Source organism: Nothobranchius furzeri, chromosome 2, assembly GCF_043380555.1.
Source record: "Nothobranchius furzeri strain GRZ-AD chromosome 2, NfurGRZ-RIMD1, whole genome shotgun sequence".
Taxonomy (NCBI): domain Eukaryota; kingdom Metazoa; phylum Chordata; class Actinopteri; order Cyprinodontiformes; family Nothobranchiidae; genus Nothobranchius; species Nothobranchius furzeri.
The window spans coordinates 55,694,323-55,720,209 of record NC_091742.1 but is presented as its reverse complement, the minus strand read 5'-3'; the positions used below and the strand labels follow the sequence as shown (position 1 = coordinate 55,720,209).

At 41.5% G+C, this 25,887-nt stretch overlaps 1 protein-coding gene across 3 annotated transcripts in view; it reads right to left on the bottom strand.

Annotated features, from left to right (window-relative positions):
* The window catches only part of arap2 (ArfGAP with RhoGAP domain, ankyrin repeat and PH domain 2), a 251,081-nt gene that overhangs the window by 97,752 nt on the left and 127,442 nt on the right, over positions 1–25,887 (bottom strand). For all 3 annotated transcript variants that reach the window (XM_070546657.1, XM_070546659.1, XM_070546667.1), the window contains exons 14-15: positions 19,551–19,725; positions 376–501 (exon numbers count right to left, since the gene is read on the bottom strand). In XM_070546657.1, the coding sequence (XP_070402758.1) occupies positions 376–501; positions 19,551–19,725 (301 nt within the window). The remainder of the gene's footprint in view (positions 1–375; positions 502–19,550; positions 19,726–25,887) is intronic.

Genomic DNA, 25,887 nt, shown 5'->3' with positions numbered 1-25,887 from the left:
ACACAGTTGAGAGGAAACATTTATGGTGCATTTAGAAGAAACGTTTAAGAAATATCTAACCATTTTTATTCTTAAAGTGACCCTAATGTGCCTCGATTCACCGCTCATACGTCTAACACGTGTTTGTCTGACGGAAACTCCCAAAAGACCAAACAGAAACAATGTGAAAGACACATCCATTGATCCTTTTGACTTGACCGTTTGCTGAGTGGATTAAACGATTCGCAGTTTGACAGCTGACAGACTGACACTGATTGATCGATCAGAGCTTAACTAGAGGAGACCTCTGACAAACATGAAGCTTAAATTGCTTATGAATGAATATATGGACTGATTGGTTTTGTCATGGGATTATAAAATGACTTCTAAACTCACCGTCTTTTCCACGGCGATCCAGTGTTGCCTTGGTGGGTCCAGTGGAGATGTAGAGGAAGCCATCCATAAACTGCGAGGCACTGGACAAGGAGGTGTTTTCCAGTAGATGCTCCAGTTTTGGAAAGTCTATAAAGGTCACAGAAAACAAGTCAGGAAGTGTTTTATTACAGAAAAGTCATCATGACCTTTACTTTTACTTTCATTTCACTGTGATATTTTGTCAATTTTATGCAAAATTTTCAGTTTTTTTAAGAGTTTTTATTTCAACTTAAAAATTCTGCAGGTTTTTTAATTAATTCAAAGATTAATTGCTAAATTTCTGTCAGCTTGATAGTGTGTGTGTGTGTGTGTGGGGGGGGGGGGGTTTCAAGTAGCTCTAAATCCAGCTGACTGCACTTACTAAGGTATTAAATGATATTCGTCTAAATACAGTTTCAGGCAAAACATCTGTCCTGATGATGCTCGATCTCAGTGCAGCTTTTGATGCTGTGGACCACAACATTCTTCTTGATAGGCTCATAACCTGGGTGGGACTTTCAGGCACAGTCCACAGTTGGTTAGTATCTTATCTTGAAGACATGTTGTTTCTACTGGTGATCACAAATAAAAGCTGATCCCGTGACACGTGGGGTCCCGCAAGGCTCAATACTTGGACCACTGCTCTTCAATCTCTACATGCTTCTCCTGGGTCAGATCATACACAATGAGAACATTACCTATCACAGTTATGCAGATGACACCCAGATCTATGTAGCTCTATCACCTGGTGAATAAAAATAAACCATCCGTTTTCCAGGCCAGTTCCTATTTTTAACTTTTGACCTGACGACAATTTTATTTTTAATCTTAAAGATTCATCATTACAAGTAAAAAGACATACCAAATTTTGGTTGAATTGAAAATTTGACTGTGTTAACATGATTCAATAGAAAAAATAATTAAATGTATTTCAAAAATGCATCAATAAATACACAAAGCTGCCTCTTTCTTTACAAATTACATCATCTGAGTGATTAAATCAAACTATTTCTTCATATAAAATCAGCTGAAAACAATTTGCAGCATTTATACTAGACAGGTTGTACCTGTATAATGGTCATTTTTACTCAATTCAAACCATAACAAACATGATTAGTGACGGCACATTCACTGACCAGAAAAAGTGTCAGATTTTTTAATCGCTGTTCTGTAATTGATTTTTTAAATTATTAGGTAATATCCCATCAAGATTAAAAATCTTCTTTTTAAGGGGGAATATAGACAGTATCACAAAAAGCTGTTAAGCTGTAGTTTATTCATAGCTTGAGTTGATTGACTCAATATACAACGTTCCACTGGCTGAGGCTCAGAGTAAACAAGGATGACTACTTCTAAGGATCAAAAAGTGCAAAGAAAAGAAATGTGAATGGACTTCAAAAGCCCCATAATAACTCAATAATGTGACTAAATTAACAGTCTTTATCCCTCTGGAGGCAAGCATTGCAGATGTGCAACGTTAAAACCTACCTGGTTACTCCACGTACGTATTTCATGAGCATTTTTTTAAACTCTGAAGTACGCCTGAAGGACTTAATCTTGGTTTATGCTTGATGCATTTACTTTCTGCTTGGTGATGCGGCTCGCGGATGGAACGCGCTTCACAGCTTGCAGCGTTTATGGTTCATGCGGCTTGTCTCTGCGGTGAGCCAATATTCTCCCAAACTGTAGGGGGCAGCATGGTGCTCTACGGCATGCATCCAACACTACACCATAGTAGAAGTAGAAATTACTGTTGTTTATAACAGTTGTTAATGAAAGTTTAGAGCCAACTCAGCTCTTTTAGAATTGGTGGAGCATTCTTGTTTCCACCAGGATCACCGCTTTTCCGTTTGTTCCCCTTCCTTGCCTTCACGTATCGGTCCCGCGTGTTCCAGCATTATTTAACAGCGTCCTCGTCTTTTCCGACAGTGCGAGCTATTTCTCTCCAAGATTTATTAACAACATGTTGATCACGGTGATCTTTGAGAGCTGAATCATACAAATGTCTGTATTTACGAACTCTGCCATAACTAGTTCTTGCCAGTCCGCCATGTTTTTCCGTGTTGGACCGTCCGCGTGGTTAGAAAATTTCCTAGGTGCACGGTGCGGAAAGTTTGGGGTGTTGTGAGGTGCGGTGGAGGGGCGTGGTTGTTAAAATGACGCAATTTTGCCGCGCGGAGCCGAGCGAACCTCGCGGACGCATCAAGCATAAACCAAGCTTTAGCTGTTCGTCCTTTTATCAAAACCTATTTTGAGCCTGAGAGGGTTAACTGGGTGAAACATCAGTAGGAATTTCAAGATGACTCTTTTCTGGTAAAAGATTTTGGTTCAATAATACATTTTGTTTCAACCAAAATGTTCATTTATGATGCAATTATAAGAGAGGGCAATGTTTAATAATTATATTTGTACAAATGTACTTCCTCGGTTACAGCAGAACAAACATTTGCCCTTCAGGTAGAAGGAAACATGGATTTCTGGAGCAACACTCCTCTGCTTCCTCTTAAACAGGGCAATGAATCCCCACCAGATTCCCAATTCTTGTTCTTGACCTGGTGCTCCGACCTCCAAGAGCGAAGCACTTTCCCGTGGGCATTAATAAAGCAAAACTGTATTATCTATTTAGTCTAGAGCACAACAAATAAGATTAAACAAGCTTCTGTTTATTTAGCCGTGACTTTGTCGTACGTTTGTCCTCCTGGAAAGACAAAGATACGGGGTTCTGAGACCATTTAAAGACACCGTATCCATGATCTGTTAAAAAGAAGGGTTTTACACTCATTGGTATCCTTTTAAATATAAGCAATCCCAGCTCACTTTCCTTCTCTTTTATACTGATCCCCTTTACTCATCCTTTCTTCGTAGCTTGAAGAGCTCCCCACATTCAGCCTTATCGTTCTCAGATTCAATTAGTTTCAATTCTGGGGTCCAATTTTCTGCCTGAGCCCTGGTAATATCTTCCAGATTTTATCTTCGGTACCTCCAGCTCTCTCATCAGCTAAGGTAAAATAACTTTAATTGAAACATTTTTGATTGAAGCAACGTTTCCACATCTTTTACGGACACCGCTGATGCCTTAGCTCACTGCCACGAATCATTCCACAGACAAAAACAATCAATTCATTTAACGAGACAGCTTGTGTCTTTGTTCTGACGGTGGACTCATTAAGTCCAACTAATTAACTGTGCTTAAATGTACATTAATAATCTTGACTTCATAGCCAAGTTAGAATTTATTAATGTGTGGCTCTGAAAGACAAATCAAAAGGACATCATCTATCATATTTAGGCTCCTAATGGGAATGTGTTTTGAATCTAATCTTGTAAAACAGTTATAATTTAAAATAAAATGTGGCTATTGGCAACTTTTCAATCATTTTGAAACCACTGAAATAAAAGTGCTTTAATTTAAGCCCTTAGAACCACAGAAATAAAATTATGAGGATGATATTTGGTGAATTAGGGGCTATGGATTTTAGATACAGATTCATTTACTGCGTGTGTGTGTGTCACTTTGGCTAACAAATAGATAAATAGAAGAAATGAGAATCATTTATAATGATCTCAAATGATTTTGCAGTGAACAAAGTGCAGAAAACGTTTTATAAGTCACAGTTCTGGCTGTTCCTCAGCCTCATTCTCAGCGTTTTTTAGCTTTAATTCACCACCGTGGATGAATGATAACGTGTGTTTGGTTTTGAGGTGCATCCTCGTCTTCTCTCTCTCTCTCTCTCTCTCTCTCTCTCTCTCTCTCTCTCTCTCTCTCTCTCTCTCTCTCTCTCTCTCTCTCTCTCTCTCTCTCTCTCTCTCTCTCTCTCTCTCTCTCTCTCTCTCTCTCTCTCTCTCTCTCTCTCTCTCTCTCTCTCTCTCTCTCTCTCTCTCTCTCTCTCTCTCTCTCTCTCTCTCTCTCTGCTGTCCTAGCGCGATTCATCACACTCAAATTAAACAAATCGACCCAAGACCTATCTGACGCGTCGGTACTCCGCTTAGGCTCGGATCTTCAAGCAGGGAAGAGCCATCATCTGGAGGTCTGCACAGGAGACTTCCAGACGAGCTTCGTTCGTGAGGGTCGCGCATCACCAGTTACGACAGATTTATTTATTTTTTTCCTACTGTTGGTGGTGTCGGGGGCATCTTAAAAATCCTCTTGAATATTTCCCCCAGTGGATAATATTAAAAATGGTTGAACTGGGAAAGCCGGCCTCGCTACACACCACCACAGCGGAGGTCGTGGTGGACTTTAGGAATCAGAATCAAAATCAGTCTGTGAAGGTTCTCAGTCATCCAGGTCATTGTATTCTAAGAAGCTTTGAAAGAAAAGCGTCTGGACTTCTTTGAGTTGCTTGAAGACGTTTCACCTCTCATCCGAGAGGCTTCTTCAGTTCTAAGGTCAAATGGTGGAGAGTCCCAGATTCAAACCCAGTGGGAGTTTCCCCCCGAAGAGGGAACAAAAGACCCCCTGATGATCTTCTACATAAACACACGAGCCAAGGTGTGAGGGTGGGTGTGGGTCCTATTCAGCCAGAGTTTCGGGTGAGCTCATTGTGAAGCCTGGCCCCACCCTATCATGTGAATTCCTGAGGTCAGATGGCCCAGGATATGCGTGGGCGTTGAGGCATCTGGGAAGGGATCTCAAAACTGGATTATAGATGGCAGACAGTTGGTGTCGTAAACCACCGCCTCTGTTCAAAGATGGTTGCTCACAGTGGACATAAATGGCTTCCTTTACTCCTCTTTCAAACCATCTGCCCTCTCTGTCCAAAATGTGAACGTTGGCATCCTCGAAAGAGTGACCTTTGTGCTTTAGATGCAAATGGACTGCTGAGTCCTGTCCCGTGGAGGTGGCTCTTCTATGTTGTGCCATGCGCCTGTGAAGTGGCTGTTTGGTTTCTCCGATGTAGAGGTCTGGCCATTCCTCGCTGCACTGTACAGCATACACCACATTAGAATCAAAATCGGAAAAACTTTATTTATCCCCGAGGGGCAATTAAAAAAATAACAGCAGAGCAGCATGACGTTGGACATACGAACATTGAATAAATAGGCAATAAGAAAGTAATAAAGCAGCAAGAAGATGGATAAAATCAGTAAAATATGCAAAAAAATCACTGAGTAAGTGAATAAGGTGAGTAAAGTGTCGTCTGTATAAAAGTTAAATATATGGAGAGCCCAAGGAGAGGGTTTATCAGGAGATGGTCTTATCTTATCTGCTTGAGTTAAAGAGAAGAATGGCTTTGGGGACAAAGGTGGCTCTCCTCCTCTAGTCTTGCAGGAAATGCAGCGGAGGCGTCGCCCAGAGGGGAGCCATTGAAATGCGGGGTGAATAATGTGAGAGGGGTTGTGGAGGATTTTGGCTGGCTGTCTCAGGGCTTGTTGATAGAAAACCTGAGCAAGAGTTCTGACAGGCAGGCCAACGATTTTGGAGCACACTGATGTAGTGTGCTGCAGTCTGTTCCTGTTCTGGAGGCTAAGGGAGTAGAACCAGCAAGTGATGGAGAAGGTCATGATGCTTTCCAGGAAGGCACAGTAAAAGGTCATCATGACTGAGGAGCTGACTCCAATGGAGCCGCTGGTGGCACTTCCTGAGAATCTCCTCTGTGTTAGCAGAGAATTTCAAGAGGTTGTCAAAGGTGGTTCACACAGGTGGAAAGCACTTCAAAGGTGGAAGCACACAGCGCTACTCCCCCGCATAACCCTGTTTGACACTCCCATCACGATGGTGGACTCATGTCGCTTCCTGGGTACCACCATCACCCAGGACCTCAAGTGGGAGTCCACCATCACCTCTGTCATCACAAAGGCCCAGCAGAGGATGTAGTTCGGAAGGCAGCTGAAGAAATCCAACCTGCCAGTACAGTCGATGAGGCAGTTCTACACCACATCGAGTCCATCCCCACCTCTTCATCACTGTGTGGTATGCTAAAGCCACCATCAGGGACATATAAAGACTGCAGTGTGTTGTACGCTCTGCTGAGAAGGTCATTGGCTGCCTACTCCCCTCCATACAGGACCAGTACAACTCCAGGACATTGAGGCGTGCAGGTCGGATCACAGACCTGTCTCTCCCTGGACACAGTCTCTTCGACTTGCTCCCATCTGGCAGCAGGTTCCGATCCATTCGGACCAGAACCTCTCACCACAAGAACAGTTTCTTCCACCTCTGTGGTCAGACTCATGAACGTCTGAACTGCCCACTCCAGCTGCTTTGTTCCTCTCACATGACTCCTAGTGTTGTGTTTGCACCTGAACTGACCCGCTCTGACCAGAACCTACACTGACTTGTATAAAGTAGCTGCTTCTCTAATTATTGCCTCCCTATATTACCATTTCATTCATAATTCTAATTTTTGCTCATCTTTTATTTTTTCTGGCACCAAGTACCGCAGCAATTTCCTGATGTAGCGATTCTCGCATATGGAAATAAAACCCCTCTGATTCTGAAACGTTTCCTCAGATGTCTCCCATCATCTCTTCTGTATTTACCACAATAATGTTAGATTACTGAATCAGACCGGATAGGGGGTACTATTCTATTTATCACTGAAAATAGCACATCTGTTTAAAAATCAGTCCTTTAGGTAAAATGCTCTCTTTCCAAGCATCATGTGAAAATATAGTTGTTACAAAAACTTGCTAAATAACGAAAGAAATGCTGATTGTAACATCTGTGATTCATGTTTTGTCGTCTTAATATAATGTTTTAACATATAACAACAACAAAAAAATACCAATAATATTAATTTTTCTACTCTTTTGTGAGTTTTCTACAATAACAGAGAACACGAGAATCCAGTATGATGACAGCTCTACTCTATAAGGCTGCCTGTACAATACAGGGCAAAATTCAAGGTCTTGGTACTGGCTTACTAGGCCTTATAAGGAACTGCTCCAGCATATCTTGGCAACCTTTTGCATAGGCATGCCTCCTCGCGGGCCCTTCGCTCAGCCGGCAGGGAGCTGTTGATCGTTCCACGCACTAAGTGCAGGTCACGGGGGGACCGTGCGTTCTCGGTGTTGGCACCTGCACTTTGGAACCAGTTGCCTTTGGTGGTGCGTCAGTCAACGTCATTGGGGTTTTTTTAAGACTCGCCTTATGACCCTTTTTTTTGTCGAGGCATTCCAGGACTAGCAAATTTTACCCGGTTTCGATGCCCCGACCTCTTAATCTTTTTCAGGATTTTATTTTTTGCTTTTACTCTCCTCTTTTAATTGATTTAATGTTGGTTTTATGATTGTTTTATTTTATTCTGATGGTTTTATGTTTTTATTGTGTTGTGTTCAGCACCTTGGGTGTCTGCATTGGTCGCAGAAGGGGCTTTATAAATAAATGAATGAAATGAAATAAAACTCAATAATAAATTGAAGGATAAAGCAAGCTGCTAACAAAAGCTTTGTCATCTTTGGTTTACGACGAATCCACAGAACAGCAGCCAAATTACCAGCAGCAGCATGATGCAGGCATTTTAATGTGCTGCAGCCATCTGTAATAAGTCTAGACGCCAGGAAATGTGGAGCCAAGTCAGTTAGCAACATCTGTAGCGTAGCTGTGGATTTGTTCACACTGTAAATATGTAACATCAGACTAACGTTTTCACTAGGAAGCTGTAACAAAGTGAGTCATTTTTTTCCCCCAATCGCTCTGGCTGTGAGAATGTAAATAAGCCAGAGGGGTGATGTCGTGTCTGCTGTAGCGATGTTCTCTCTGTGAGACACCAGAGCGTCCCCGTGGGCCCTTAGAGCTGGACTCTGTTAAAATGGGACTGTGATGTCTGTGGGGGCGGCCTCGGCAGAGGAGTCTGGGCCGTGCTGATTGGCTCACACCCCCGTTGAAGGGAGGTGACATGACAGAGTGCTCAATTAGCCATCTGGTCGCCCACGGCAACAGTAACAAAGTGGTCTCCGACAGGCAGCGGACAGTGGGGTAATCAGAGGAGCTTGTTCACACTGACACGCCGTAAACGGTTATACAAACCAGGCAAGAGATTGGAAAAAAAAGTACAAGATGATGAAGGTCCCGTGAGTAAGAACATGCAATCGTTCGCATGATTGCAGAAAAAAACACAGCCACAGGGCAAATATACATTCACCACTTTTAAATTAAAAACACGCTGCTTGACCTCCCGATCCCACTAACTGCCTTGTGTTCAGTTTCTCACTACTTAACACAAACAGCAAGTAAAAAACCCACTGAGTCCTATTATGAAGTGCACAACAGTTTTCTGATTTAGAGTGTGTGTTCATCGTTTTATTATCGTCATGGAAAAGCCTGCTGGATGAATTTTTTATGTGCCACGAGATTTGAGGTGTCAGAGACGCTGCTGCTGCTGGGTGGCAGAGACTAAACTTTTTCCAGGCTCTGAAACCCCGATGTGTTGTTAAGAAAAGAATGATGTCAAAAGTAGGAGGCATTGCGGCAATGCTCGATTTTTCTGCAAGGGGAGAAAAAGACGGCTTCGTTGCTGTTGTTTAGGGATGAAATTTTTAGCCAAACATTCACAAGAAATTATGTGGAAGAGTTATTACAAACAGTGTCTACGTTTGTGAGAGTTTTCACCAAAAATGTGGAGCAATCCTGGGGAAAACTGGCAGTGCTGTAGTGCTTCCAACTAGTTTCTGATTCATGTCTATAAAGACCTCCTGCAATAACTGGTCCAAGGATTGCACTGAATGTCGACTAGTCTGCAGTTTTTACTGTAAATAATTATCACCCTTTTGCAAAGCTCCTCTTTTGGATTGTAGCACATCCGCAGGGCTAGAAACGAGGAACAATTACCAAAAAACTCTAAATAAGTTGGTTGAACATGGCTACCTTTGGTTAGCTCGCTTTTCAATCTGACAGCTTATTATAATTTATTATAATTGTAACTTACAGTGAGGTGTGGAATGCAAGCATTTTTGTTTTTTTTTTTTATCCAAGGGTAGTGCTTCAAAGTGGGATTGTCTGCATTGTTGGCTGGTGTTCTCTGCTCCAACACAGCTGATCAAATGATTACTCCTGTGGTTCCCAAACTCTTTTCTGCTGGGCCCCCCTTTGATGCACAACAAGTATTTAGGACCCCCCACCACCATGAGTGTGCGCACACACAGATCTTTATTTAGTTTTGATTGAGGCACAACAGAAACACCTGTCTCACTTTGGATTTGGCCCATGGTTGTGCAGGTAGGGGTGCAACAATGCTAGCAACAATATCGTCGCAGTAAAATGACCACGATGTTGTTGACACAATCCCTATTGCAGCTCTTGGCTGCACAAAGGAAACTGACAGGAAGAAGAATGATTGTTGAAGGGAAAATTTAAATTCTTGGCCTCACCCATCTTGGCTTCTGATCACAGGAAGGAGAGGGCGGGTTGGATTTTAAAAGCTAACCATTAGCAACAGCAACTCCACAACATGACGGTACATGGTTGGCCTTGTTTAATTTGTGGAGATGACACATCAATGTTGCATTTTTGCAATATTGTGAGTTTTGTTATTGAAGGCAACAGAAGAGTTGCATTGGCTGCACCTGGCGGTAAGGCGTTTCCTGTTTCCTGTTTTCAGTGTTGCACTACGTGTAGCTGTTTGGTGTTTGGGGCTCGCTAAAACTGATTTAATTTCTCTGTACTAGGATATCTCTGAGTTATTGTAGCACATAAGCACGCTAAAACACACATTTTCTGTTGTTCAACCTAGCTTTTAGGGAACCATTTGAGTTCGCACGTACTTTATTTGGTGTTGAACAGTTTGCTCGTCCAGTTAGCTTAGCCTCAGCACGGCTATGGCTACTTCTGTCTCTGCTTCTCCGTCTCCTATCTCTTGCTCTCTGTGTCAGATGTTTAGTTACTCCTCTGCCTCCTTTAGTGATAATAGTGATAATGGTACGTGTTAGTCTTTTAACTTTTCTTTTAAACTGAGGGAACATTTATCATTTGGGGTACTTGCTTATTTTCCTTGTGCTTTAATCATGTTTTGTCTTGTAAAATCTCTTATCTACCATGTGATGTGTGTGTATGCATGGAAAGTGGCTTTTTGCTTAATCGGACATATGTATGTAAATAAATTTGCTTTTTTTCCTATTCAAATAAATTAAAAAATATTTGCAAATCATGAATATTAATGAGTAAGACTCCAAATTTTGCTGTGTTCCAAAACCACTCCAACACAATTCTACTTCCTGAAACAAATGACTCACGATGAATTATTCCATACTAAAAACCACCAAGGCCTTTAACTCATTCACTGCCATTGACGACTAAAGTCATCATTTTAAATCCAACCGTTCACTGCCAATGACGACTAAAGTCGTCATTTGCATTTTTTTACTGTGTGAGCGTCGGAACGAGCCCCCGCACCATGAGAAGAAACATCCCAGCTCTAAAGCCAATCTTCATCCGCGTACGTCACACGTCACGTGATCAGGATGCAGAAAATTCATGTGTTAGGAGATCGTTTTGGGCCGCAGCTATAAAAAATGTGAGGCGCAAACCGGAAAAGCTTCTGCCGATATCAATTCAACAACGGATTATGAAAGAACGGATAAGGCTCAAAACGCGCAGATTCTTCCTGATGTAAGAGGTGAGTCTCCTCTTTGTTTTGGTTGTTTTGGTGTCGACATCATCCTAGCACGCAACGTTCTGTGACTCTTAAAAAAAACAGTAAAAACGGTGAGAAACGCTGGCAGCGAATCAGTTATGCATTTCTACAAAACAATGGTTTCATACAAAAGAAATGTATTTACTGTTGAATTTTTATGGCATTTTTAAAGCAAAGTCCGGAAGACTTCACTTGAAATTAGCCTTCAGGAAGTGGTTTCAACACAAATTTACCTGACAGTTTGTTCTCTTTTTATGCTCTATGTGGTCTCCAGAATTTAGCATATGGGAATACACTGAGCATCATGAAATAAAGTGGGGGGGGGGGGGGGGGGGACCATAAAATAAACAAGACACCGTCACAGTGTAAGCTTTTGACGATAAGGAATAGAGCCCATCATTGAAGCTGCCCTCAGGGGTTTTTATAGTGTGAAGACATATGGCCTCAGAGAGCTGCGATTGGCTTTTTTAAATAGAATCTAGGATGGTAGTATGCAAATGAACGTGTACCAACAGTCTCCCAAGCGAGCAGGTGTGGGCGGGAGCACGAGGCCCGTTGGGCCCGTGTGCATGCACTTGCATTTACGTAGAGAGAAGAAGCTAATGAAGTGGCCACGCTCAGCTATCAGTGGAAGTCCTAACACCGGAGTTACAAATGAGCCACTGTGGAGGGAACAGCGCTCTGGCATAAGCAAGCTGACAGCTTCTCTTTTTATTCACCATCACCGTGGGGAAACGTTGGGTTTTTTCCCTATTTCTACTTTTACAAACTGGGAGTATGATTCACACTGTGAAGATAGGCGGTGGTGATATTTTCCGCACACTGGTCCAATTTAGAGTTTAGCTGAGATCTTTGTGGTATCTGTTTATTGCTGGCTCATCCCTGGTGTCCCAGGGGGTCATGAAATTGGGAAAAGACCATGTTTGTCATCATTTTCTTTTAAGATTGTGTCTGCTTTACAGCTCTGTGTAGTGGTTGAAGGGGAGCCTGAAGTGAGCCCTTGCTGTGAAAACACGTTTTTACAAGATAACCGAATAGAGGGAAAACTACGAACGCAGCCATAAACAGTGGTGTCCCACTGCAAACAACTGAAATCTCTATGCCTGTCCTTATGTCGCCTAGCATGTCTGCAATTGGTAAGATGGTGAAAATTCAGCTGTAACCCAAGGCAAACTTCTTTCAAAACTCCAGAAGCAGCTTTAAACTGATTTGTCCCCAGTACTGGCTGCTATACGTCTGCTTTTATTCTCGCCTCTTATCTCGCCTCTGTCAACACCGAGCTAAGCAGCTGGGATGTGGCGTCACATGGGTATTGAATTGTTCCCTGATCCTGCTAAACAAAACACTAGAAGGGAAAAAAGAAAAGCCAACGGAAAAAGTTCAATTTCTGTTTAATGAAATTTTTCACGGGTCTATCGACAAACTCAGGGAGCCACATGCACAAAAACAATGCAGACACAACTTCCAACAGCTTTGTGTAAAGTGACAATGTGTCTGACTGTGGATAAACGTCAGCAGGGGGAATCTGGTCAGCGTTTGAAGGGAAGCTCAGTCTTCTCACTGCACCAACACTGCTTCTTTCTGGAGTTAAAAATAAACCGAAGCAGCCTGCTTTTAGCCACATACAGACATACTGTCACCTGCACTGAAAGAACTAGAACATTTATTTTCCTGAGGACCGTTTTGAGTTTTTTTTTTAAGAAATTACATTTGAAAAATGCAACCAGATAAAGAGTTCCTCTGTTTTTCTTTGATAAAGACCACCATCTGATTTGCCGTTGCCAAAGAAAGTACTTGAAAGAAAGAACTTGGGAATAAACGTCCAGGTTGCAGGACGATTTAAAGTTTGTAGTAAAGTTAGCATTCTTGGTCAAACATCTTCATCTGGGATCTCAGACATTATGTCTGGGTTTAATATTTTAAGCTTTCATTATTAAAGTGTTAAGGAAAGGTTAAACCAGCTTTTTAAAAATAAAATGGCATTTTCCATCTCTTTTGGTAAAATAATTTGCGTCTAATCCATTTAGACTTCTTTTGTTCATTATTTGAAGACCGAAAATGCTAAAAATCAATATTCCTTGGGCTAATATTTCCATTGTTGATGAAATAGGTCAGTGGTGCTAAATAGGCTCTTTGTGGGACCCCGGACCACCAGAACCCTTTGAGTTTTACAAAGTACTCAAGGAGTACATACTCCTTTCTAAAGGCTTAAATAGTAAAATGGCAAGTAGTGATGCACCGATATGAAATTTTGGGGCCGATACCGATATTAACTCATTCACTGCTAGCTGTTTCCTGATCGCTAAAGCCCATCGCTGCCAGCGTTTCTTGTCGTTTTTACTGTTTTTTAAGAGTGACAGAACTCAGCGCGCTAGAATGATGTTGACACCAAAACAACCAAAACAAAGCGGAGATTCACCTCTTACATCAGGAAGAATCTGCGTATTTCTAGCGTTATCCGTTCTTTTATATTCTATTGTCGAATTGTGATCGGCAGAGACTTTTCCGGTTTGCGCCTCACTTTTTTTTTTACAGGAATGGCCCAAAAAGATCTCCTAACACATGGATTTTCTGCTTCCTGATCATGTGACGTGTGACGTATGCGGATGTAGATCGGCTTTTGACCTGAAATGTTTGTTCTCTCAGTGTGGGGGCTCGTTCTGACGCCCACACAGTAAAAAATGCCAATGACGACTTTAGTCATCCTTGGCAGTGAATGAGTTAAGATCACTGTTATGGCTGATAACCGATATTTGCAGATATCGATATACTGACATTAATGCTTCTAAAATCAGATGATTTTGAACAGAATGACAATAATACCCACCCACTACCCCATAGAGACAGTGTCCTGCCCACGGCCAAAATGACATAGATTAGATATCAGGCTTAATAAAGCAAATCATGGAAATCTCATAAACATTAGAACAAATTCAACAGAGCAGAAAATTTGAAAAATTAAATGTGGGTTATTGAACATTAGATCTATTTTTTCTAAGACTTTGTTAGTTAATGGCTTGATTTGTGATAATCAGATTTCTTTGCTCTCTTTCACAGAATCCTGGCTGCAGCAGGAGGACTATGTTAGTTTAAACGAGTCGACTCACATTTATTTAAATCATCATATTGCTCGAAGTACAGGGTGAGGAGGAGGAGGAGTAGCAACCATTTTTCATTCGGACTTATTAATCAATCCCTTACCAATTAATAGCTAGAGTTCATTTGAACATCTTATTCTTAGTTTTCCTAATCCAGATAGCAAAACTGTAAAACCACTCTTGTTTGTAGTTTTATATCGTCCACCAGGCCCTTACTCTGAGTTTTTGGATCAGATCTCTGATTTTTTTATCTGATTTGGTGCTAAATACTGAGAAGGTCATTGTAGTGGGGGATTTTAACTTTCTTGTGGACATTGAAAGTGATAGCGTCAATGTAGCCTTTAGTAATATCTTAGACTCAATTGGTTTACTCAAAGAATACACAGCTCCACCCACTCCTGCCATCATACATTGGACCTTGTGCTGACTTATGGCATAGAGTGTGAGGAAATAACAATCTTTCCACATAATCCTGTCCTCTTGGACCACTTTCTGATAACCTTTGAGTTTTTTATAACTGAGTTCTCGAGACATGAAAGTAAATTTCACTATAGTCGGTCTCTATCTGACAGCGCTGTTGCATCTTTTAAATCAACTGTTCCATCTTTACTGTCCTCAGCATCCCAGAGGAACGTAGCAGAGGGCAATATTTTCATTTCTAGCCCTTCACAAATAGATGCTTTAGTTCATAATGTTACTTCCTCTTTACGTGTGGCATTAGATGATGTTTGCCCTTTAAAAAAGAAGGTAATTAGGGACAGGAAGTTTGCTCCCTGGTTTAATTCTCATTTGCGAGCTTTAAAACAAAACTCTAGAAAATTGGAGAGAACATGGCGCTCTATGCACCATGAGGAGGCCTACCTATCCTGGAAAAATAGTCTTGTGCTTTATAAAAATAAGCTTCGGCAAAGTAGAACTGCTTATTTCTCAGCGTTATTTGAGGAGAATAAGAATAATCCTAAATTTCTTTTCAGTACAGTTGCCAAACTTACACAGAATCATAGCTCTGAACCATCTATTCCCTTAGCCCTCAGCAGTAATGACTTTATGGGATTTTTCACAAGTCAAATTAATTCTATTAGAAACAAAATCTTTAGCATCCTCCCTAATGAGATTTCTTCTTCCTCAGTAAGTGAGGCAGCATCAGCGGTAACTGTAGAACCTCATCTGTGTTTGAACCGTTTTGATCCAGTTGAGCTTTCAGAGTTATCAAACATATTAGCTTCATCTAAACCTTCCACTTGCATGTTAGAGCCAATCCCAACCAAATTATTTAAAGATGCATTTCTTTTGGTTACTGCCCCCATTCTAGACATAATCAATCTATCCTTAGTAAATGGGTATGTACCACAGGATTTTAAGGTTGCTGTAATCAAACCTTCACTTCAGAAGCCTTCTCTGGATTTGACCAGTTTGAGGAAATTCAGTCTGGTTTTAGAGTGTATCACAGCACTGAAACTGCATTAGTGAGAGTTACAAATGATTTTCTCATGGCCTCAGATAGGAATCTTGAGTCTGTTCTAGTCTTGTTAGATCTCAGTGCTGCCTTTGACACAGCAGATTACAATGTTCTTTTAGAAAGGCTTGAACATGTTGTAGGGATCAAAGGAACAGCGCTAGGCTGGTTTAAATCCTACCTGTCTGATAGATTTCATTTTGTAAACGTACATGACAAATCGTCTTCATACTCCAGGGTTACTTGTGGAGTACCACAGGGTTCAGTGCTTGGACCAAATCTTTTTACTATATATATGCTCCCAATTGGTAAAATCATTAGACAGCATGGGATAAACTTTCACTGTTATGCTGACGATACTCAGTTATATTTATCCATTAACCCTGATGAACCTAATCGGTTAGGTAGATTACAGGCTTGTCTTGAGGACATAAAAAATTGGATGACTCTAACCTTTTTGCTTTTAAATCAGTACAAGACGGAAGTTCTCATCTTTGGACCAGAAATCCAAAAAAGGAAATTGCTTAGTCAATCACCTGATGTGAATGGCATTATATTTATCTCCGAGAACAAAGTAAGGAACCTTGGAGTTACCTTTGACCAGGACATACCATTCAAATCCCAGGTTAAACAGGTTTGTAGGATTTCCTTTTTCCACCTTCGGAATATTGCTAAGATTAGAAGCATCCTTTCCAGGAATGATGCTGAAAAACTAGTTCATGCATTTATTACATCAAGACTGGATTACTGTAATTCATTACTCTCAGGAAGTCCACAAAATGTAGTTAAAAGTCTTCAACTTGTCCAAAATGCTGCAGCTAGAGTTCTGATGAGAATTAAAAAAAGAGATCATATCTCTCCTGTCTTAGCTTCCCTATATTGGCTACCTGTTAAATTCAGAATAGATTTTAAGATCCTTCTTCTCACATATAAAGCTCTTAATAATCAAGCTCCATCATACATCAGCGATCTGATTGTTCCATACGTTCCTAACCGAGCACTTCGCTCTCAGACTGCAGGTTTACTGGTGGTTCCCAGAATATCTAAAATTAGGATGGGAGGCAGATCTTTTAGTTCTAGTTTAGTTTAGGTTGAGCGGGTTGTCCAGTAATCGGAAGGTTGCAGGTTCGATCCTGGCTCTGGACAGAGAATTCTGCTGTTGCGTCCTTGGGCAAGACACTTAACCCACCTTGCCTGCTGGTGGTGGTCAGAGGGACCAGTGGCGCCTGTGCTCGGCAGCCTCGCCTCTGTCAGTGCGCCCCAGGGCAGCTGTGGCTACATCGTAGCTCATCACCATCAGTGTGTGAATGTGTGTGTGAATGGATGAATGATACACTGTAGTGTAAAAGTGCTTTGGAGTCCTTACTCTGAGAGGCGCTATAAAAATGTGGGTCATTTATCATTTAGTTATCAGGCTCCTCTCCTGTGGAACCAGCTCCCAGCCTTAGTCTGTGAGGCAGACACCTTGTCTACTTTTAAGACTAGGCTTCAAACATTTTTATTTGATAGGGCCTATGGTTAAAATGTGATGTTAGCCTAGATCTGGACAAGTGGGGGAGTAGAGGGAGGTGGAGTGTACAGTCGGTAAAGACGGCTCTCCCTTGCCCTGCCTCCAACATGCCTCCATCTAAAAAGGCTAGGTTATCCAGAGTTGTCTGTAGTTATGCTGCTATAGGCTTAGACTGCTGGAGGACATACTGACCACTTTCCACACTCGACAATTTTCTTCTACAATCTGCTCTTTAACTGTATTATTTCCTGCAATTTCAGCTGTTAATTTTATTTTTTCTCTAAGTGTTTTTCTCCCCAGAAGAAGCTACATTGATGTTCTGCTGAGCTGTGGTGGCTCAGGGAGGGGGCCATCGTCTAGCACACTGCTGCTAACCACTTAAAACTTTCTCCCTCTCCTGATAATAACTTTTTACTTTCTTTGACATTGAATGTGCTACAACTTGTTTATCCGTTAAATTATAGATTCACTAGGATAAATACAATAAAGTTTATCTCTCACCAAATAGAATATTTACTAAGAAATCACAATATAACCATAGAAACTTTACTTGGATATATATGTTGTGTGTGTGTGTGTGTGTGTGTGTGTGTGTGTGTGTGTGTGTGTGTGTGTGTGTGTGTGTGTGTGTGTGTGTGTGTGTGTGTGTGTGTGTGTGTGTGTGTGTGTGTGTGTGTGTGTGTGTGTGCTCTGTCTTCTCTATCCCCAGTGAGTCGTGGAGGATGGCTGCTTATACTGAGCCAGGATCCTCTGGAGGTTTCTTCCTGTTAAAAGGGAGTTTTCCTCTCCACTGTCGCTACATGCTTGCGTAGTATGAGGATTGCTTTAAAGTCACTGTCACTAGTCAATGACTTGATGCAATTTGCTGGGTTCCTTATATAGGAAACCTTTTTCTGATTGGCTTAATGAACTGACCTGAATTGGAATGTTTATTATGTGAAGAGATGGAAAAAATATCGGTTGTTAATATCGGCCCGGTTTAATTTATCGGACCGATACCGATATGTTAAAAAATGACTAACATCGGCCGATTACGATATTGATGCCAATATATTGTCCATCCCTAGTGGCAAGACATAAGTCCTAAATATGACAGAGATACATTAGGGAAATTAAATCATTACCATAAAAAGATATAAACCCGTTGGGTTGGACTCTGTGATCAGAACTATCTTAGCTCCATCAAACGTTCTCTGTTACACTAAGTCATAAAGTCCAGCACTTCTTCCACTCGCACTGAATGATGGGACTGAACATAAATCATGTTCTACAGGGTCTGCAGAACTGTAATGTCCGGATATAATGAGCAGCCATATTGGCATATTAGAAGAATCCTGTTTTTTGATGCTGTCAATTTTTTTAAAACTTACTCAGAAAAGACTGAAAACAAGACAACGCCCTTACGATGGACTCTGACCCGGGGTAAACATCCCTTTCAGGAGGAGCTTCCTTGTGGAAACTTGCAAAGAGCCGGGCTGACTGTTGTCCCTGAGGCGACGCCTCCCTGAAGGCCAGGAGTAGTGTCAATCTGTCACAGCAACATCTGGGTGGCCTGACCCAGTGTTTGCCGGTTTGTTAGTGTAGTTGGACATCAACCTCCACAGCCAAAGTCTGGTAAGGTCCATATTTGTCTGTTTGTTAACGATGAAGCTCTACAATTTTTTGACCCATAATGAGCATATAGACTGTGTGTGTGTCCTACGCTTTTCACACATACACACATGCATCTGATTCCCTGCCTTTCTGCATGTGTGTTTTCTAGAACACCTCAAGTAAATTGCCATCTCCATAGTGACCAGGTGACCCGTGCTAGCAATTAGCGAGTCCCTAACAGGCTCGGTACTGGTGAGTGTACACAGATGCACTGCATATATTATGTAAAATACAGTCCCAGAGAAAGTCATCTCCCCGTCCCCAGCCTGCGCACTCTTCACGCTCCTTTAATCTGATACATTCTTATCATCAGCCCCCTGTGGCAGCACACACGCAACACACACCCATCACAAAGAAGGCACACGATGCGCTACATCCGTGCCGGCGATGGTGGGGAACATGAGCTGGGTAATACAAAGGACAGCTGGGGAAAGTAGGAAAGAGGCAGCGGAACTTTAAACTTAAAACTTGCTGGCTTTAATTTTGTGTTTTTCCGCCTTCATTTACTCACCATGATAAACAATAAACTCCTGCTGAGCTGTGGATGTGTCAACCAGCACAGTAGTATAAGTTTTAACATGACCTTGTTAGCGTATCAAGAAAATGAACAAGATGCATGAGGCACCCATCTAGGATGAAAGCCGTTGAGACCCAACAGTATTCTTTATTCCATTCCTCCAAGTCTGGCCAGAAGAAAACATCAATTACGCTGTTTGACTTCTGCTTTTTGGTAACTCAGAATCACCCGAATTAAGAAAAAAACACCTCTACAAAAAAATGTCTCTATTGTAACCCCAAATTTTTTCTGAGCAGTTACTGGTGGTGCCAGCTAACAAATACGTTTAGATCAAAAACACATTGCTTACCAGAAAGTTTGTTGTGATGCAAAAACTCCATCTGTAGTTTTTGCCCAGCATGCTGAGCCAGGAGATAAGGGGTTGAGAAAGTCTGATCTCCAGTGGCACACATGACATCTGCACCACTGAACACCAGCATCATGGTCTGAAGAGTGTCGGGTGTCACCACAGCTGCACATAATGCCTGTATGCATAAAATAAAACACATGTAGGTTACTGGATATTATACCACTGCTTCAACTATTAAAGGCCTCCAAAAATCCTAAAGCAATTTATTAGACCTTTCCACTGTCTGCTTCAGATTTATCTAAAGAATCACCCTAAAACAGCACTATTCAATACTGGGACTCGAGGGCTGATATCCAGCATGTTTTAGTGGTTTCTCTGCTGCAACACACTTGATTGAGTGGTTGAATCACCTGTGCGGCAGCTCATCAGGCTCTGCAGAAGCCTGTTAATCACACAAGGGGTTCGGAGGCCACAAAGGGGGGACCCGCGGGCCGCCTATTGAGGACCACTGTTCTGGCCCATAGCTGCATCTTGATACAATCTGAGACAGTTGTGCCAGTATGCGGTAATATTTGGGGTCCAGGCATTGGCGTTTGTGACAGATCATTGACGGTACTTTAATGAGCATCACATGGATAGGGAAACATTTGGTCAGTACTGGAAACATTGCAGTCATGACTGCCTTCAAACTGATGAAAGCTCTCCAGATTTGCAGCAATTTAGCCACACTATAATGTGCTGTGTAACACCAGTCATACACTGTGGAATATTTTGGCCCATTTTGAGACCAATTTTCTCTTGTGCAAGAATTTCTGAGGTTGGGTCGAGTTTTGTGTCATGCAGCCTGTAGTATAAGAGGAAATGAGAAACAATTAACACCTGAAAACCAGCTCCCGATCGACACGAAAATCAAAAATGTTTGAAATTCAGCTCATTCCTTGGTAGGGTGTAGCACTGGTGAAGCAGCACTGCGAACCAAATGTATCATTACCACTCACACAATGCATGTGCCAACACATCTGCTCAGCTAATTCCGTGTCAATGGTAAGGATAGTCAAGAAAGCATGTTTACCATGTTTAATAAAACGGATTCCCACCCCTAGATGTGATGCTACCACAAATACAGCATGAGCAGTCAGGTTGAACCTGAGAAGTGGGTTGTACAGTGTAAGAACATTACACATACGAAAGATCAGACCATACCTAACACAACATGCCACCCAGCTCCTGGTACAATCTACTGTCATCTCCTGCCTCAATTACTGCAATGCCCTTCTAACTGGTCTTCCAGGCTGTACTATGGGACCTCTTCAAATGGTCCAGAACGCAGCGGCATGTCTGGTCTTCAATCAGCCAAAAAGAGCACACGTCACCCCTCTGTTCATTGAGCTCCACTGGCTACCGCTAGCTGCACGCATCAAATTCAAATTGCTAACACTAGCATAAGAAGTCCGTGATGGTACGGCTCCCATCTACCTGAATCCTCTTGCAAAGGTTTACGTCTCGGCCCGGCCGCTCCAGTCATCACAGGATCGTCGGCTAGCAGTGCCTACACCACGCTCAGGACAATCCAGACTCTTCTCATGCATCGTTCCACAAATGTGGAATGATCTACCAAGCACTACCAGGACAGGAGCTTCCTTTTCAATTTTCAAGAAACTCCTGAAGACCCTGCTCTTCAGAGAGCATCTTCTAAACTTGCACCCTCCCTGCACACGTCCCCCTCTCTACTGTCCACTCCTTCTTCCCTCCTCTTCATCACTGATGTCAAGTTGTTGTTATTGTTGTTGTTAGGCTCAAGGGAAACATGCCGATTATCACTTGTATGTCGCTTTGGACAAAAGCGTCTGCTAAATACTAGGGATGAGCGAGTACACCACTATCTGTATCTGTATCTGTTCAACCAACTAAATTATCTTTATCTGTATCTGTACTCGGAATGGGGGTGGCATAACCCAGAAGTGGGCGTGGTTTAACTGAGAGTGGGTGTGGTTTACATCAATATATTATTTTAAATCTGAAATTGAGATGGATTGATCAGAAGTTGATATGTGTGTGGTTTATTTGAAAACTATTTACAGAGCAGCCTCAGAATAGAGATTAAATATTTTTGATCACAATAGTAAAGGAACTATTGCAAAACAAGTGTTTCAATAAAATCAAAACATTAATATTTAAGTGCATGGATTACTACATCTGAACTCATGCAGTAGGAACTAGGAAATATGAAATGCTAGAACCAGACACAACTTTATGTATATTTTTTATTTTAATTTGATTAAACTGATTTTTTTCTTAACATTCTTAGCATTTTCCCACACAGTTAAACAAAACAATGTTGATTGAGGTGTGTGTGTGTGTGTGTGTGTGTGTGTGTGTGTGAGAGAGAGAGAGAGAGAGAGAGAGAGAGAGATAGAGGAGAGAGAGGGATTTAAAAAAAATAAAAAACCCGACCAGAGCGGAGGTAGAGAGTGACTGATGCAGCACGTCAACGGTCTTGTCAAATGCACCATTTAAGTTACAAAAAAAGTAACGTTAAATATTCAACCGAAAAAGAGGAGAGCTGAAGAAACGTGAGCAACAGTGAAGCAATCACTGCGAGATCCGTTACTGTCTGTGTGTGTGCGTGGATGAGCCGGACGGACTGCGCTCGCGGCCGGCTAGAGAGTTTTGTGTGTAGGGAGGGGCGGGCGCTCTATGTGACTGGCCAATCACAGAGCGTGAAGACAGTCAGTTACCCAATGAGGATTTTCCTTCAGCACGATTACAGATATTTACGAGTTTTACTCGTTTCATGCTCGTATTCTTCAACAATGCTTTATCCGTGCCGGATACTCGTCTGAAATTCATCCCTACTAAATACATAAACATAAACACATGAGCTGTGCTCTGTAACAACAACATACAATTTAAGATGGAGTTGAATACATGGACTGAAAATGTTCCACAATGTACACCGGCTTAAGCCAAGGAGAGGTTAGTGTAGTTGTTCTCCTAAAAGACGGACACTTAAGAGATAGTTTCCAAACTGTACAGGTTGTTAGTTTATCAAAAGAGGACCACACAAAAATGAAAACAAATGAAAAAAATAAACCTTTGTTTAACTATTTCTATTTGACTGAGATAGCCAGCAAATCCAGAGAAATGAAGACCAATTCTTTCCACAAGTGAATCTTGTTCGTTATTGATCATAGATCTTATCCATCAAATTCCACCGATAACTTTCCTTTTTTTCTGCTGTGACACATAGTACAAGGCCCTATTGAATTTTTGAAAAGCTGGGGAAGAAAAATAAAACAAGTAAAATCACCCCTTTTGACAACGAGGCAGTGACAATTTCTGAAAATGGAAGTGTGGTCTCACTCCCGTGTAGGAGGAACACCCCCCTGAGTTACTCTGCTCGAGTCTTATGCATAAATGCCTGGTTGATAGAGGACAAAGAGTCTATAAAGTGTCAGAAAACCATATAAAGTTTGAAAATGAGTTCCCCTTCGCTGATCTTAAAAGAGAATTTAATATATGATCAAACTTTAATACACCCCGTGGGAATCATTAAGGCTCTGATCCCTGTGAAAAAAGCAATATAGCAAATAAGAACAGTACAAATGGGCCATATTAGCTATAATGAAACACACAATTTCCGAGAAGAGAAATGTGGGAATAATGATGTGAAAAACAATGAAGTGGGCAAAAGAAAAGCAGCGAACCAGATTAAGCAAAATACAGTGACTACACTGGATGAAAATCTTACAGAGGCTGAAAAATGTATACACTTTCAATCTAGAAAGTAAGGCATGCCATTTCAAAAACGGCTTCAGTGCATAGCTGGGAAAAGAAAATAATCTAAGGTGTGAATAGAAAATCATATTTTTAATATCTGGTGTAAAATATACCACATATATAGCTTTGAATGCTTCAAACAACAATTTATATAACCAACTGAGCATGAAATGTAAATATTAGAAGAGCCCATAACAATTACATACATACTCTCACCAAATAAGTGCAGGGATTGTTCTCTCTGCTTCTTTAACATAAAGTAGAAGTATAATGCATTGTGGTCAAATTTTCAAACTAATAGGTGCTAAAAATAAGAACTGGGGAGAAAATGCTCCATCCTGTATGTATTATAGTCATACGAGGTTCTGCTGGAGGCCAATTTACAGCCAAAATCTGATGGGTAAGAATGTCACATCATCACCAACCGTGGTGGTTAAATCTATCCAACTCCAAAAGTTTATGGTGATAGGGTATGCCTCATTTCCATCAAATCATGGTAGCGAAACCATTTTATCTCATCAAACTCTGGCGGCTAGAGCATTTAACCAACATCTCATTATCCTCCAACTCTGATGGGCAAGAAGGTCTCCATTTTGCTTTTTCTAATACCATCTTCATAGTTATGCAGATGGCACCCAGATCTACCTAGCTCTATCACCTAGTAACTGTAGTCCTCTAGACTAACTTTGTCAGACTCTGGAGCAAGTTAATGACTGGATGCAGTCAAACGTCCTCCAATTAAACAAAGACAAGACTGAAGTTATTGTCTTTGGAAAGAAGGATAGGATGGAGGTCATTGCTCAACTTGGCTCCAAAGGAATAAAAACAACTCAGGTTAGAAATGTTGGTGTCATAATTGATTCAGACCTGAGCTTCACTGGTTACATTAAGGCTATAACTAGATCTGTGTTTTATCATCTCCATCAATTAGCAAGACTCAGAGGTCTCATGTCCAGACCAGACTTAGAGAAACTCATCCATGTGTTCATCTCTAGCAGGCTGGACTATTGCAAAGGTCTTTTGACTAGACTTCCCAAAAAAAGCTGTGAAGAAACTACAGCTCATTCAGAATGCTGCTACTAGAGTCTTAACAAGAACCAAGAGAACCGTAGCCTGGCCCGCCAGACTCGCTTAAAAGATTCGTTAAACTTCTGATCTCCTTCAAAAAGATGATCCGTGAATCTCAAGTGCCCCCCCCCCCCCCCCCCCTTTTTTTTTGTTTGAAATCATCTTAACCTCTGTTTCACACTGGATGCATCAGTGGAGCGACACAGCAGTGGAACATTTACTCGCAAATTTCAAAGTGGTTCATTTCACACCAGGAGTCTTGGCCACGGTACGGCTTCCTCGCTGGACTTGCAAGATCGCAAAACCCCTCAAGACTTCTGCCATCCTCCTTGTTGGAATCACGAGTTATGGTTTGTTTATGCAATCCGCCATTAAACCCAAAAGAAGGAAACCCTGTTTGATACTGAAGTTTGATGCCATATATGATGTTGTTCCTCTCCACTGCCAGGATTAAAGCCATGAAAAACACACCGCTGCACTTCTGGAATGACGCAGAGAGTAAAATATCCGTTAGGTCACAGATAAACTTCATATAAATAAAATTGCATTGCTGCAGTGCTTTTATTTTGTAATTACCAAGGCTTTTACACTGAAACCGTGTGTGATTTCTTGTCTAGCCCTATGTTAACTGTGGAAATCAGCGTGTCCTGGAAGCAGCTCGCGGCAAAAATAGAACCCAATCCTACCTTTAGCGGCGCGCCGTGCTGCTTCTGGGACGCACTCGAAAATTGCCACATGGCGGCTAGTTTGAAACATTCCATTAGAGTATAATGGATTCCAGTTGAAGCTGTGAAGTTTTGCTACCATTCCGCGCCACTGATGCTTTCAGTGTGAAACCGGGGCAGGGGTTACAATACTTGTAGAACAGTTTAAAATAACCAGTCCGTGTTTTTGGAACAGCCCTAAATGCTCTGGCCATCATATAATGATACAGACCCTGTAAACACGTAGCAGCTGAACACTAGGTGGAGGATATTATGTTATACACACGGCCTAATTGTGTTACTAGTTAAGTAAGAGTGTTAATACAATGGTTGAAAGTCCATTTGGCACAGTCTCTAATTATACAAATTCTCAAACACTCTGCTGAAAAATGTTTTCATCTCCAAAAATTGTCCTATAACAACGTTCACTCGATCAGTTTTAGAGTAATAACGAGACGGACATCTTCAGAATGATCTAACGCCTCTACAGAGACAAACTGTTTCACTTTTCATCTCTTCTGTTTCCTTCAGTAAAACTTTTGAATAAAAACAAACTTCTGTTGAGTTTAATATGTGCCGAAGGTTGGTCAGTACCATCTTGAAATGTACACAACAGAACTGAAACCAGGGGCCTTTAAACTTGTGACCGCAATATACGCTTTCTTCAGTTCCTACGTTTGTAGCAGGATAAAAAAAAAGAAAACTGATTTACCATTTTCTGACAGCGATCGGACTCAGATTAGCAGCTAAAGGAATCAAAAGAATACAGTCACTGATCCAGGAAG